Below are 15,106 nucleotides of genomic sequence, written 5' to 3'. Positions count from 1 at the left end.
AGAACTGCACTCTGTCGAGTGCCTACTTGCTTGTTGCACACAACTAGTGCGCAAGTACTGTCGACTGGTTTGGTGGAACACTAGCTCTCAGCAATCCCTTTAGTCTCTCGTGGCTAAGGATTTATTTTGTCCTGGCTCAACGTTAGTCTGCTCAGGAATATGCTGATGATTTGTCCTGGCTATCTAGAATACAGCTCTATGACTTACTTGAAAAGTATTTACCTGTCTGACACTATTTTGAGATCTGTTGAAGAACATGAAGGTAATTCTATTTAAGCATTTCAAATTCATTCTTTCGTTACGTAATTAACAACAATCAATTACGTAATGTTGTAATTAATACGGATGAGTGACGGCTTTCGTGACGGTGACGTATATGTCGATCAGTGTCGGGTGGATTAAAGGAAATGCCTCTATGTATATGTATGTCATTTGTAAATTGATTAGCGGTATACTGTGGTTACTTTGCGCCCCGTTTGATGTGTATGTATCGTAGCAGCATATGACGTCAGGGTATAACTGGTATAACTAGCTCTCAATGATGACGTAATAAAGATGTGGATTAAAGGACCCAATGCCAGGGTGTAATGGTTTTCGATGGTGACGTAATGACGATATGTTTTATTGTCGGGAGGATTAAAGGTAATGCCCCTATGTATACATGTATGTAATCTGACACCACTGCCATATCAAGCACAAGTAGTCATTATGTCATACGCTGGCACGGCGCATACACATCAAACGGCGACGCACTGGACGAAAACGATTACTTGCGCGCTCTGCGTGCGCAAGTAAATACTAAAGTCGGGTTATAACTGGCTGTCAATGGTGACGTAATTACGGTATGTTTCAATACTGTTTGAGTAACAGGTAACATACAATAATGTACATGTATGCAAGTTGTAAGTTGAAAGTACTATACTGTGTTCGGCTGGCTTTTTTATGTGCGTATGCTCGGAGGTATATACACCGTAATTAAGATATGTATCAATGCCGGGTTAAAACTGGCTTTCAATGGTGACGTAATAAAGATAGGTTTCAGATTACGTATGTATACATACAGACATTACCTTTAATTCACCCGACACTGAAACATATCCTAATTACATCACCATCGACAGCCAGTTATAACCCGACATTGAAACATATCTTGATTACCTCCGAGCATACAGTACACGTGCATTCGTACAAGCATGACCACAATACTTGCACGCTCTGCTTGCGCAAGTAATAACAACAACAATCATCATCATCATCTTCATAATTTGCCCCCCTTACTCAAGGCTAAAACGCTAAACAAGCCTTTTAACTTTTTAACCTAATCCTAATGTTTATTTTGTTTAGTTTGTTTCTAAAGTGACTTCGGGTACTAAGAAAAGCGCTGTATACATTTGATGTATCATCATCCTATTCAGTCTCAAACTCAATATATTTTTTAAACCGAGTGAACATGTTTCATTTAAATAGTTGATTATTCCATTTGTTTTGAATTGAACTGAACCTCCTCAGGCAACAAGCAAAAGGATTCATCTGTTTAGAAGTTTCTGTCAGCTGCAGAGGAAGCGAGTGGCTGCTGTCCAGTTTGACATAGACAGGCGGTGTGGTGCCGCATTCTTTTCTTGGCAAACTCATATTAAAATGAATATATGCCATTTGAATTAAACATTTTTCAACTCCATTGAATCAGAACAATAACAGCAACAATACCCTATATTCCCTAATTCAATGATAAAAACCAAGGGTTTTGCAAATACCAAACAGCAACAACTCTTTTGCTATTGTCTGTACTGTGGATAATGTGTTTTTTCCCCACATAACAGGATGGCAGAATGTGACATTGTGGTGTATCCCCTGCTGTTGCGTATAAAACCCCAACCCCCCACAGAGAGCATAACAATGAAACAGATCTTTCTTGTTACCGGACACTCACCCTCTCCGTTTGACTCCATGCGAGACGCTGTGTTGACCGTGTCCCCAAACAGGCAATATCTGGGCATTTTCAGACCAACCACCCCTGCACAGACAGGCCCTAGAAGACACAACGCATGCAGTCAGTTACAGTGTTGATTTTGACAGCATTTTGATTTAGTTTTAGTCATACAGCCCTATTTTTGTCAGTATTATTATTATAATTTTTTTTACCATTTTGTTTTTTTTTGTTTTTGTTTAAATAGCCGATCTACAAGCTCACAACCTGTCGATGTAGATCGGCTATTTGAAGTATTTAAAAATGTTTTAAAAATATATATCTTTTTTGTCATATTTTTTTGTCATCTGAAAAGTTGTAGTTTTAGTCTAGTTTCAGCTTTAGTGGAATAAAATGGGATCATAGGTGTGATAGGGACACATCTACAGTATGATTACAACGCACCATCGCACATCTGCTGCAGTCAAGTGTTTGAGGAAGTGCATAAACACTGCCACTATGAACGCAAACAGTCTATGGGAAAAAACCCTCTAATAAATTACTTTAGAATAAATGTGTCCCGCAGAGCGAGGCAAAACTTCCTGCATTCGTCAACCCAGTCTAAACATTTGCAAATCGACTCCCTAGCTCAGTGTTCCTCAAACTGTTCCATTTCGATGACCAACGGTTTCACATACAATGAGCCACGGACCCCGTTTTTTCTAGCACCCAAAATCTACAATGTAAAACCCTAAGTGTTAATCTGAGCGGACCCCTAGCGGTCCATTTGGTTCCTCATAGGGATGGCCCAAACTGAAAAAAGAAAGTCCAATTTGAATGTTCTACATATATATTAGGGTGTAACGATACATTTAACAGCGATAAGATACGTATCACGATACATGGTTGACGATACATGGACGATATTGGTTCATTATGGCGATACGATATGATTCAATGATTCAAAATCGATACAGTAACTATTTAGCAAATAAATAAAATCTGTGTGAAAAATGTGCATAGTGCAGTTTTTAATGTGGAAGGCTGGGACTACTTCTGATACAATAATTTAATTGCCTTTGTCGCTGGATTACTCTTATGAGTTGACGTCAATTGTCAATTGCGTGTGTCTCATGCTCATTGCGTGAGATAATTGGCAGCTCTGCGGGAGACATCTGCACCCCCCCCCCCTCCTAATTAAATAACGACCAGTCCCTAACTATCAATCAATCACTAGTCTTTGTTGATTTCTCAAAGGCTTTTGATTCAGTGGACAGAGCCAAAATGTTTGAAATTCTTAAATTATATGGTATCCCCGACAAAATGATCAATGCCATAAAAGTTCTATATACAAATACCTCAGCGATCATCCTTACTCCTGACGGAGAAACACCATCATTCCTCATCCTTGCTGGCATTCTCCAAGGTGACACACTTGCCCCGTTTCTATTTATTATTGTTGTTGATTATGTTCTTCATAATGTCAGTTGATACTATCAATTATAAGGGCTACCAACTAAAGCCTAGGAGAAGTTCTCGTCATCCTGCTAAATACCTAACAGACACTGACTTCGCTGATGACATCGCACTTATCAGTCAATCATTGGAATACGCTCAGGCTCTCCTTCAGCAGTTTTCGTCTCAACGAGACGAAAACTGAATACGTAAATATATGCAAATCAAACAATAACCACATTATAACAACACTCCTCTGAAACAGGTTGATGACTACTAAGTATTTGGGTTCATATATCTTCTTCCCAAAAGGACTTTCAAACTAGGAAGGGTATGACCTGGTCAGCCTGCAATGACATGCATAAGATCTGGTCATCCCAGCTTAGTAAGATGTTAAAAGTAAAAAATATTCAGGACGACTCTTGAGACGATTCTACTCTATGGCTCCGAGACATGGACACTTTCAAAGAAACTAGAGAAACGTTTGGATGGCACTTACACCCGCCTTCTAATGAGAGTGCAAAATCTGTCTTGGAAGAGCCACCCATGGACTAATCTAATATACGGCAACCTTCCCCGTGTTTCTTCACTAGTCCGATCCAGAAGAACACAGTTTGCTGGCCACTGCTACAGAGCTGACAATGAGGTTATATCTTCCCTTCTTCTCTGGAGTCCTGCCTCAAAGCAGACCAGATGTAGAAAACTGTTGTTCCCTGATGTCATCGCTAGGGTCACAGGCATCAGTAAGCAGGAACTGGGGATAGCAATGAAGGACCGGGAAGTCTGGCGTAATATTGTGAAATCCACGATCTCGACCGCGGTCGAAAAATGATGATGGTGATCAATCAATCAGCTGGGGACCCCCTGGAACTTGAGTAAATGTATTTAGTTACTTTCTGCCACACACCTGTATGGATTCCTATCCGGAGGCGTAGCTGGTCGTTAGGTCTGTGTCGGATCTTGAATGTTTTCACCTCCTCTAACAAGGCCAGAGACATGCCAGCGATCTCTCTGGCGTGGAGCTTCCCGTTACGTACTGGCAGCCCGGACACCACCATATACGCGTCGCCAATGGTCTCCACCTAGTTGAACACAGACAAAAAGCACTACAGTTGTAGTTCTCTTTTTCGTGGTCCGAGGACCCCCAAATTGCAATATATTTGGCCGCGAATCCATGTCCCGCCATCTGAAAATGCACACATGACATGCTGTGAGCTTGTATATCTGCTATTTTTGGTACCCCTCCAAGAACAGAGGGAGTTCTATAGATTGTTATGCGGGACTTACCTTGTATACATCAAAGTTATCAATGATGGCGTCAAAACACGTGTAGAGGTCATTGAGCACTGTCACAACCTAGAGAGAGAGAGAGAGACAGAGAGATTGATTGATTATTCCATTTTCATTTTTAGAGGTAAGGCAGTGCAAGTACAGTTTTGACTTTGTTGTATATGTTCTTGTTCGGTAAATCTGTAAATCTGCCATGATAAATGGTTGAGACACAAAAGAAAAGCCAAAGGCACTTCACAAACAACAGTGAAGCCTAATTGGTCATCGCCATGCTGGCTTGTGGTGAACATTTTTGGCAAAATTATTATTTTCTTGCCACGGACATACAAACAAAAAAGAGCTAGCGCTAGATGACCATTACACATTACGGGTGCATTTGGTTCCAGTTGTACACTCTCAGAGTTATGGGGGTCCTCAGGACAGGAGTAAAAAAGAGGAACAACTTTTATTTATTTAAAAGGCCACTGCCAACATGTTTTGACCTTGGGAGGTCTTCATCAGGGCAAAAAGAAATAAAGAAAGAAAATAAAAAGTAATTGGGACTAGAGTATGATCAAAAGAAGAACATTATAATGGTGTGTAAAAAGTAACTAAATCTAAAATTTGCCACGGGCGAGGCCAAGTCTTGACACACTTGTCCATGTACTATTGTACACACACACATTGATCACCCTTCTACTGTTGGAGCCAAGCCGTGCCATGGCTCTGTACTAGATACTATTGGAGCTGTGAGCTATGAGTCCTGAGCCACCAGCCAGCCCATGGCTTGGCTCACGCACTGTGAATTAGGCTCAACAAGACAACTGCATGGATTCCATTCCATGTGGATGTTGGACTTCTTTACCAGGGGTTCTCAAACGTTTCCATGTCAAGGACCCCCAAATAATATGTATCTGGGCGCCGACCCCTGTTGGAAAACATTTTCTGCTATTTTACACCACTACAATGATTTGACAGCTTTACTAGTTACTTTGTAGATTTTTGTAGATTATTTATTGTACAAAACGTAATTATGTCTTATTTTACACTATGTCTATTCCTTTTGCAAGATTTCGACAAATGTTTAAAACGTTTTACTCATATAATCATAATGAGTACTTTTTGTACTTTTACTCAACACAAATTTCTACATCTACATGTGATGTGAGAGAACGTTTAACAGCAATCCCAAAGACAAGGCACAAAACCCCCCAAAACAAAGTCTAACTACAGTGTCTGATTTATACTCTTGCACGCCCACTGATGGTCCAAGGAGCATGCGTCTGCATAATGCTTCGCTAATTTACACTCTGCCATGTGACGGTGTCGTGCAACGGATATAGCCGATCTACAAGCTCTCAATGCGTCGCAACGCGACCGCTTGTAGATTGGCTATATCTGCCGTGCAACGCCGGCCGAGCAGAAAAGTATAAATATGGACATAACCTCACAAGACCCTTGTCCTCATAGGCGAGAGACTCGCATGTTTGTGTGTGTATTGCTCTCCCACTGGAGCCGTGCCCAGCCAGGCTCAGTGACTCAATGCATTTGCATGAGCATAACGAGACAGTTGGAAGACTGGGAATGACAAGATGAAGATGTACTAACTAACATCTTTGAAGTGATTGTGGAGGCTTGTTGCTGGCTTTTCTTCTCTTTCTTTCTTTCTTTCTTTCTTTCGGTATAGGTTTATTTTTCCTTCGTTCCTTCCTGGCTGCCTTCGATTAATTGAGTATGAAGGACCCCAATGGAAACAAGCCAAAGGCCTTTCTTGGGTTTACTGTAACTCCTCTTTAGCAGGCCTTGTATTGAACTGTACTTTCCTGTGCTTTTTTCTGCAAACTGTTAATAAAGTGTATCAATCGATCCTTTCTTCCCACAGCACATGAATTAGATGAGTGTATGTATAGACTGTGCATATTACTGTAACACAGACTGACTGGGATTAAAGGGAATGATGCAACGGCACATTCTGTGGTTTGCACATTGCATGACAAATCTGTACGACCACAGCAAACAACACTGCAACTACTGTACAACAATATGAGAAGTAGAGTAGGATTAGTTTTCTTTATCATCGTGATATATGAGACAATGAGATGCGATTTTGAACATCGTGAAGTGTTTTCTTGGTTTTAATCACTGAGGTAAAGCCATTATGTTAAGCTCATAGCCATATGTTAAGCACGTAGCGCGGCACGTGGTGCCGTGCTACGCTTGTAGATCTGCTATTTTTGAAAAATCGTGAAAATGTGGCGCAAATCTGGGGGGGGGGGGGGGGGGTCCCTGGAACAACATATGTTCAGATGGTGGTCTTTGATCAAATACATCACTGACATGGCATCTGGACAAAGCCCACATCTTTGAACAACTTCCTGTTATATGAGTCCTAGAGGGGTTTCTGACACAAATCTTATGTCCCCCTGGCAGACAATATTTTCAGATGGCAGGGGGGGGGGGGGGGGAATTACAAGAAAACGTTTGAGTACCATTACAGTATTATATGGGATTCAAATGAGAAGAATGAGTGTCATGGTGTGACTCAGTACTGCGTCAAGCTCCCCCCTGTACTAACGGAACTATTTTGAGTAGTTTGAGCCGCCTCTCTCTCTGTGTGTGTGTGTGTGTGTGTGCGTGCGTTGCGTGCGCGTGCCTGTGTGTGTGTGTGCGTGCGTGCACGTGCCTGTGTGTGCATGTGCGTGCATTACGTGCGTGTGTACTGTGCATGTGTGTGCGGGAAACTATGAGGCACACTGCTCTATACTGTAGGTAGAGATGTGATGGTGGTCCAACACGCTGTGGGACAGAAACCTCTTATCTCCAACACGCTGTGGGACAGAAACCTCTTATCTCCAACACGCTGTGGGACAGAAACCTCTTATCTCCAACACGCTGTGGGACAGAAACCTCTTATCTCCAACACGCTGTGGGACAGAAACCTCTCATCTCCCCCATTTGTGTTTTGGGTCTACTTGATCACACAACATTGTCTCACTACTAAAGTATCAAAAATTGTAATAAATACAATACAATAAAATAAATTCCTGAAAAATATAACTGTTTAAATCCATGCGTGTGTAATGTTATTATTTTTTTCTTCAGTTTTGTTTATTCAAGATTTCAGGGTATACAGTAAATCAGATAAATGTCATAACCACCATATGCAAAATATTGTGGTAGCATAAAATAAAAATACTAAAAATACAGGGAAGTGACACTATGTGTGTGTGTAATGTTTAATCGTGTGACAACACAGTCTATTCTGATTCTGAGCCACTTCACCCGTGTGAAGTAAGTGGTGCAACTCCGTGTGGGGGTCCTCGGGGAACTTCCAAACCCGCAGGAACGTTCCCAGGGTGTTGGCCCGGTTCCGGCGAGCCACACCGCATCCGAAACGGTCGAGAAATGACAGAGTTACTGTGTGGGGGTCCCTTTACTGTACTGTACTGTACTGATACATATTAACTGTATATATGATGTTTTCAGGTGTATGTGTGTGTTCGGCTGTACAACAGGGACACTTGGTTTTGAAAACCAACCAAATGCTATTTTCGTGCTCGGACACAGCACCCAGCTAGGCAGCCAGAGACACACAAAGCTCCTTAATGAAGTGGTTGCACCACTTTCAGTCATCCATTTGTAACTGACAGCGTGTGTACAAATTATGGGTCCATTGGTTCCATTTGTTTATACTCTGTGCTCTCAGAGCTAAATGAAAAGCGAGGATTTTCACACAGTGCAAGTAAATCCACAGGAGCCGTCAGCAAGACGAGCAATTTAGGCTGAGAGCCTTTCTGGCCATTAAATCATCTTGGTGTGTGTGTGTGTGTGTGTGTGTGTGTGTGTGTATGTGTGTGTAGGTAGAGTGGCACACCGCGCAACACAGTTGTCCGTCACATAAGGAGGTTATCGACGCTGTTGGGTAGAAACCTCTCATCTCCATATTCGTACTTGTTTTCTTTCATAAATAAAGTCCCTACTTGATCACACTACAGCGTCTCGCAAAAGCATCAAAAGTAGCAGATCCATAAGCTGGAAATGAAGCGACGTGTTTGGAGCTTCCAGATGTGCTGCTTTTGATATATTCGTAGTCCTGAAAGTTAACAGTATTTATTGGACATATGAGGTAACAGTATTGGACATATGAGGTTTCGACCAGACAGAGACATTACCGTGTATAAAAATGGGCTCATACCCATTACAAACGAGGCCTGATTACATAATTGACCCAATAGCAATTATTTGAGCTAATTGTCTTTGTGCGATAATTGTTAGAATGGCTTCCATTCGTCTTTAAAAACAGCTGGATGAAATGTTCCATATTTTATTTTCATTTCCACTGTGTACTCAATACAGTGCAAAGTTTGCTAAGAGGATCTTTAATCACTTTGGTGCGTTTCCATTGGGGTCCAACTTCCATTCAGACGAGGAAATCATCCAGAAGAGGCATATAATAACAGTAGTGCGTTAAAATGCGATCTGAAAGCTCTGTAATATACGGTATGTTTAAAAAGGCAGCAGCGTTTATGTAATGTGTACAAATATAATCATCGCCTGGTGCGATCTTCAACAGCACTGCCTGCTTCTAGTAATAGTAGCACTGCGTGGCCAGCATGCCTGTCACTCATGACGGCCGTGAGGGTGTGTTTACGTGCAAGGGCCACGCCTCCATTCCACTTTGCTATGCGAACTTTAAGCAAGCGTTCGGTGCCCTCATGATTCCTTGAGGGGGTTCCGAATGGTAACTCTGAGAGTGTACAAACGTATTCCATTTGTACATTTCTCTCCGAGTTGAAATGATAAGATATAGATATCGAGAACCACTGTGCTGCACTAAACGGAACAGAGCCTAGTATCATTGGTAACACCTGAAGAAGAAAGTGGCCCCATTTCTTTCCAACATGTCTGCTGTGCATAGAGCCCATTATTTCAGAGTGGTGAATGCCTGGTTCCTTGGGGGAGCTACAGTGCTAAGCGGTGGGGACTGCAGTGGATAGCGACGGCGGTCAACGTTACGTACCTGCAACGGCGTGCTCTCTGCCGACATGGACGTGAAGCCCACAATGTCGCTGAAGTAAATGGTGACACTGTCAAACGCCTCCGCTTGCACCGTCTCCCCTCGCTTGAGCTGCTCTGCTACGGAGCTGTGTGAGAACAAAGGAGGAATGTCAGCTCACATCAAACATGGAGAAGAAAAAAGCCCTTCTACTCTGACTCCTTACAACAAGGAATGAAGGAAGATGAAGATAACGGCAATAAAATCCTCCTGTTATTTTAACTCAAGAGACTGTACAATTATATATTATAGGGTCACAATTAAAGTCCATTTGCTCTCTAAGTTACACAACCGTAACTCCTCAACTTCCTCAAGGACCCCTGGGGGTCGCCGGGCCCCGGCCATGTTGAGAACCAATTCCGAAAATAAAAACTATATAGAAAGTGAACAACAAACAACAAAGTGAATGTGTTGACGCAACATTCACGAGTTGACCGACTTCAAAAGGCATTTCCTTATCTTTAGGAATAGGAACAATTACAATATGAGTGGCGGGTTCAATCAACAAGTGACAGAGTCTTGAGACAGCGTGTGAATGTGGCTTCTGTCGTAGCACCAGTTATCGGTCATAGCACCATGTAGTTATCTGGTGTATTTCACAGGTATGGAGTATGTGTCTTCTCTCAGGCCCTTCTGTCAGCCAGGAAGGCTTTTAAGGGCGGTTATACAAACAAATGGAGGCACATTGCCAAGACAAGCAGGAGCAAGACAGATGCCGTAAGAAGGCAAAGGGAGGCTTTCTGCCATTGGCATGTTATTTGAATTCCTAAAACCCCTGCATCTCGTTTTGTTTCCTCCTCGCTCTTATGATAATGAGAAATCTTCCTCTCACTTCGCCTTTCATCCGTGCAATGGGGGAAAACCGTTTATCTGCTCCGCAGGTGTGACGGTAAGGGAAGGATTTTGAGGTTCGTTCATTAACGTCAGGGTTTGATGCCAGTGACAGAGGAATACTAATTGTTGCCTTTCTTTCTTTTCTTTTTTTCACTTAATTTTTATTGAAGGGAGAACAGACACAAACAAAAACTCAACTAACAAGACAATACGGGAAAGAAAAAGGACAAAAAGTAAAAGAAAAAAAAGACTGCATTTTTCATATTACAATAAACATTCAATGAGATTCTATTGCAATATCACTAGGCTGAGAGAAGAGATTCCACTTTTCCCATTTTTTATATAATTTGTCCTCTTGTAGTCTCAGTATGAATGTTAGTTTTTCCATAGAATACAGTTCCTCAATAATGTCCATCCATTGATCTTTCGTTGGTGGGTTGTTGCCTTTCTTTCTATCTTTCTGAGTGTTCTTTCATTCGAGTAAATATTAATTGTGTAACTTATTATATAAAAAAGAAGAAAGTGGTCAAGACATCTACAATTGTCCAAATTTAACCAAAGTTAAAAATACGTCAGGAAGTTCAATTTTGATGGATATATATGATTGATTGGATATATATTTGTAAGTTTGGATTCCCTTCCTTTTGGATCCCTCATGGTAAAAAAAAAAGGTTTGATATGCCCAGCACATGAGTTCTGACGTCACGGCATAGGTACGGCACGGCATAGAGTGTAAGGTTGTCAATATTACAATGTTGGCTTGATGAAGTCTGTCTCTAGTTGGCCAACTAGACTAGTTTTTCTTAGTTTGGGGCCCAGTTGTGGAATTCATTGGAGAAGAATATGCAGAAATATCAAGGGGTTTTCCAAATGAAGGAACCAAGTTACATCCATGAAATAGAGGGTATGTGCGTGACATCATCATCATACCCGGAGGTTATGCGGGAATGCATATTGAGTGTCAAAAAACTGATTGCATTAAATTAAGTTTAACAACGTTAAACTCACTTTGCCACTCACTTTATGCATGCGCATACCCTCATGACTTTTAGCCATGAGTATTAAGAAGAAGATGATGTATGTATGTTAGTTTGTTTGTGATAGGGTTAAATGTTATCTGGTGTATAATATATACTGTACAGTATGTTAGTTATGTATCAGTTACAAATAAAAGAATGAAAATAAAATGACTGAAAGATAGGTGTACGCCTGGGCTCCGTCTGGTCTTACTGTGGCAGAATTTGGTACAGGAGGTTTTCGGCTTTCCTCTTCTCCTCCAGGTAGGCCTGCGTTCTCTCCTCCACCAGGTTCTCTAGGTTGTTGGCGTACTGCTCCATCCTGGACAGCAGGTTGTTCAGGATGCTGGTGCTTCCCTCCCTGTTGACACACGCACACGCAGGAAAAGAGTATATTGATTAGGAATGCATGTGTGGGAACTGTGTTCGATTTCCCATTGCGAGGTCAAGTCCAGTTGGGTCAAGGACCCCCGAATGATATATTGTTGCTGTCGGGGCAGAAACCTCTTATCTCTATTATTTTAACTTTTTCGCCAATTGATTCCCTATACTGTCAAAAGTCAACACTGACTGACTGTACTGTACACGGGTGCACGCACACACACACACACACACACACACACGCACACACACACCCCCACACACACACACAGGTGACTCATCCACTGCCACAGCAGCTAAAAGCATCAATGCTTGGCATCTTGCCTTGTTTCTTCTGGGTCACCGATCCGATCCCACACACACATGTGTTGTTCAAGTTACAGAAACACAACGTGTGTGTGTGTGTGTGTGTGTGTGTGTGTGTGCGTGCGTGTGCACTGAACACAGTCACACAGGAGGCCATGTGCTGGTCACTGCACAGCGAGCCACAGACGTCCAAACCAACGGTCTGAATCACGCGTTGTGCATAGAGGAAGTAAAACTGTAATTCAGACGTTCCCATGCAACTTTTGGACCGGAGCCCACTTGGAAATCTCAAAAAAAGTGTTTTGAGATTAGAAAGTGTCGAGAGGAATTGTCTCGAGAAAGCGTTCTGACCACTTCTGACACACGGCAGTTCAATGAAAATGCTTTTTTAAAGGTTTTAAACTGAAAGAAATAAATACCATTAGATGTATAATATAGTATCATTACATAATGATGAAATAATAATAATAATGATAATAATAATGGTGAAAAAAGAATCCCTTTCTGCCTGTCCAAAATGTGTGGTCGGGGGCTCAGAGTGTGTCCACCACGGAAAGTAGGCTTTCTAAATAACACAAGCCGCCTTTGTATTGGTGAGTAGCAAAAACGTTATTTTTATTTTCGCTACAGTCGAGAGGCTGGTCTGCATTTCATGTGAGCGCAGGAAGACGAGAGTAGCATAGGCATAGCTATAATGCAAAGGCACTAGAGCTATGGACCAGAGCTAATATACAACTATTCTGGTAAAAAAAATAATCACACACGTGTGAACTGAGTGGTGCAATTCCCGAGAACACCCGTACTGTGTGTGTGACATGCGTGTTCTCAAATAATTATTTTATGATCCGAATCAGTGCATCACCACAAACAATCAGCCCCACGCCCAGGCTGAACAAATCGACCCCATTGTATTGCTAGTGTTACTGTACGCTTATGGCTCCTCCAAGACCAATTCATCAGACCAAGGAATTGAATTAAAAAAAAATCGTAAATGAATGTCACACATTCGTCATTCCATGTCACACGAAAGAAAACAAACTAAATAGAAATGTTCGCATTGATGTCTCAATTCATTGATTCATTCATTGTTATCTCTGGCGTCAGGGGATATGTCTCATGTTATTATAATGGGCTTAAAACCACAGGAGAGTACATCTGCGCAACGTTTTAGTTTTAATCCAATGCATCTGCCGACATACCTCCCGGCACTATCCTATGAAATAAAACTCGCCTCCCGCATCTGCAACTTGTGCAACATTATATGTAAGCTACTACGTCATAACTTTGCGCGGTGGTGCATGTGCTTAAAAAGAACAGATCTACAAGCTACATCCTGTACCATAAAGTGTCGATGGCTTAATTAGCTTGTAAATCTGTTCTTTTTGCCCTGCTCTTGCTTTCTACTGGACATAGCCAGACCACAGCGCCGGCTCATAAAGGCTAGCAAACACTAAACACCTTTACTGATGACAATACAGTAGGCTAATAATAACAGAAGGATGGGCATGGGCCATGGCTGGTAATCCAGTCTGGCAGTGTGCCGGGGGTTCGACTCCCGATCCCGACGGCCTTTACTGCATGATGGGGAAGCATCAGTATATGGAATGTCAGAACAGAATGGAGATCTAAGGTCTAAGACAGCAGGGGGATGCAGGTTTTCATAGTAAATGCGACCTATGGTCGCAATAATAATAACCAGTAAGACACCCTGACGCGCAGTGGCCTTGTGGTTAAGAGTGTCCACCCCGAGTCTTTTTTTGACGTCAAGATCCCATTAATCTTATATTCAGTTTTAAATCCCCTCCCCCCTTTTATTTGCCTTATAAAACATACTACAAGTGTTTGATTTACCTGGTAGCCTACCTAGCGTAGGGAGAAGATTATCTTGACAATTCAGATGTTTAATAAGTGACACTGCTGCGTCTTGACTTCTAGACAGTAAATAAAACAAGTGTGACACTTGTGACTATGTGTGAACACAAAACAAAATTATTTTCAAAACAGGGTAAAGACAGACAGAAAATGGAGTGAGACTCTATGGATTCTGCCCGGCGAGAGAGAGAGAGAGAGAGGTCATCTATTCATAGCGTGAAGTGAAGAGTCCACCGGCTGGGCTCCCCGTGAGGGTTAAACCCGTAACGTTTGCTGTTAAAGAGCCGTCTTTGTTGGCGTGCCCTTCAGCTGGCTGACGACGCGCACCAGAAATAACAGGCCATCCGTCATGTCATGTCAACAACATACATTTACCTAATGAAAATAACAGGCAAACACTGCATTAACGGACACATGGACAGTGGTGGAAAGTAACTAAGTAGGCCTACATTTAATTTGTGAGTATTTACTTTTTTTACTTCTACTCCACTACCACAGAGGCAAATATTGCACGTTTGACTGCACTCAAATTAATAGACAGCTTTAGTTCGATATTACAAAACGTACATTAAACACTTACTGTAAGCAAAAAATATATATACTTCGGATATTCGAAAATACTAATCGTATGAAAATATACTTAAAATTCTCCCCCTCCCCTGAATAATGAGTATTTTAAGTATATTTTGGTGTCAACACTTTTGTACGTTTACCGACTTAGGCCTTTTACTTACAGAGTTATTTATATTATTGTGGTATTGTAAGTAAGTAAAAAACAAAACAAACTATCTGAGTACTTGTTCTGCCACTGCGGACAGAGATGTGATGGGGAGAAAGGGGCTGGCCCCTCGGGGGAGGGGCATGTGTGTGTGTCCGTCCCAGCATCCTTGAGTGCAACACACACACACACACACACACACACACACACACACACACACACACACACACACACACACACACACACACACACACACACACACACACACACACACACACACACACACACACACA

At 41.9% G+C, this 15,106-nt stretch overlaps 1 protein-coding gene across 1 annotated transcript in view; it reads right to left on the bottom strand.

Annotated features, from left to right (window-relative positions):
• npr2 (natriuretic peptide receptor 2) overlaps nt 1-15,106 on the bottom strand; it is an 82,506-nt gene that overhangs the window by 3,489 nt on the left and 63,911 nt on the right. Inside the window, exons 16-20 of the mRNA XM_080756690.1 lie at nt 11,751-11,897; nt 9,651-9,774; nt 4,649-4,717; nt 4,269-4,443; nt 1,931-2,029 (exon numbers count right to left, since the gene is read on the bottom strand). Coding sequence (XP_080612816.1) covers nt 1,931-2,029; nt 4,269-4,443; nt 4,649-4,717; nt 9,651-9,774; nt 11,751-11,897 — 614 coding nt within the window. The remainder of the gene's footprint in view (nt 1-1,930; nt 2,030-4,268; nt 4,444-4,648; nt 4,718-9,650; nt 9,775-11,750; nt 11,898-15,106) is intronic.

This window comes from Protomyctophum bolini, assembly GCF_963924005.1.
Source record: "Protomyctophum bolini genome assembly, chromosome: 22".
Lineage (NCBI taxonomy): Eukaryota > Metazoa > Chordata > Actinopteri > Myctophiformes > Myctophidae > Protomyctophum > Protomyctophum bolini.
The sequence above is the reverse complement of the archived record's forward strand: the minus strand, read 5'-3'. Positions and strand labels throughout refer to the sequence as shown.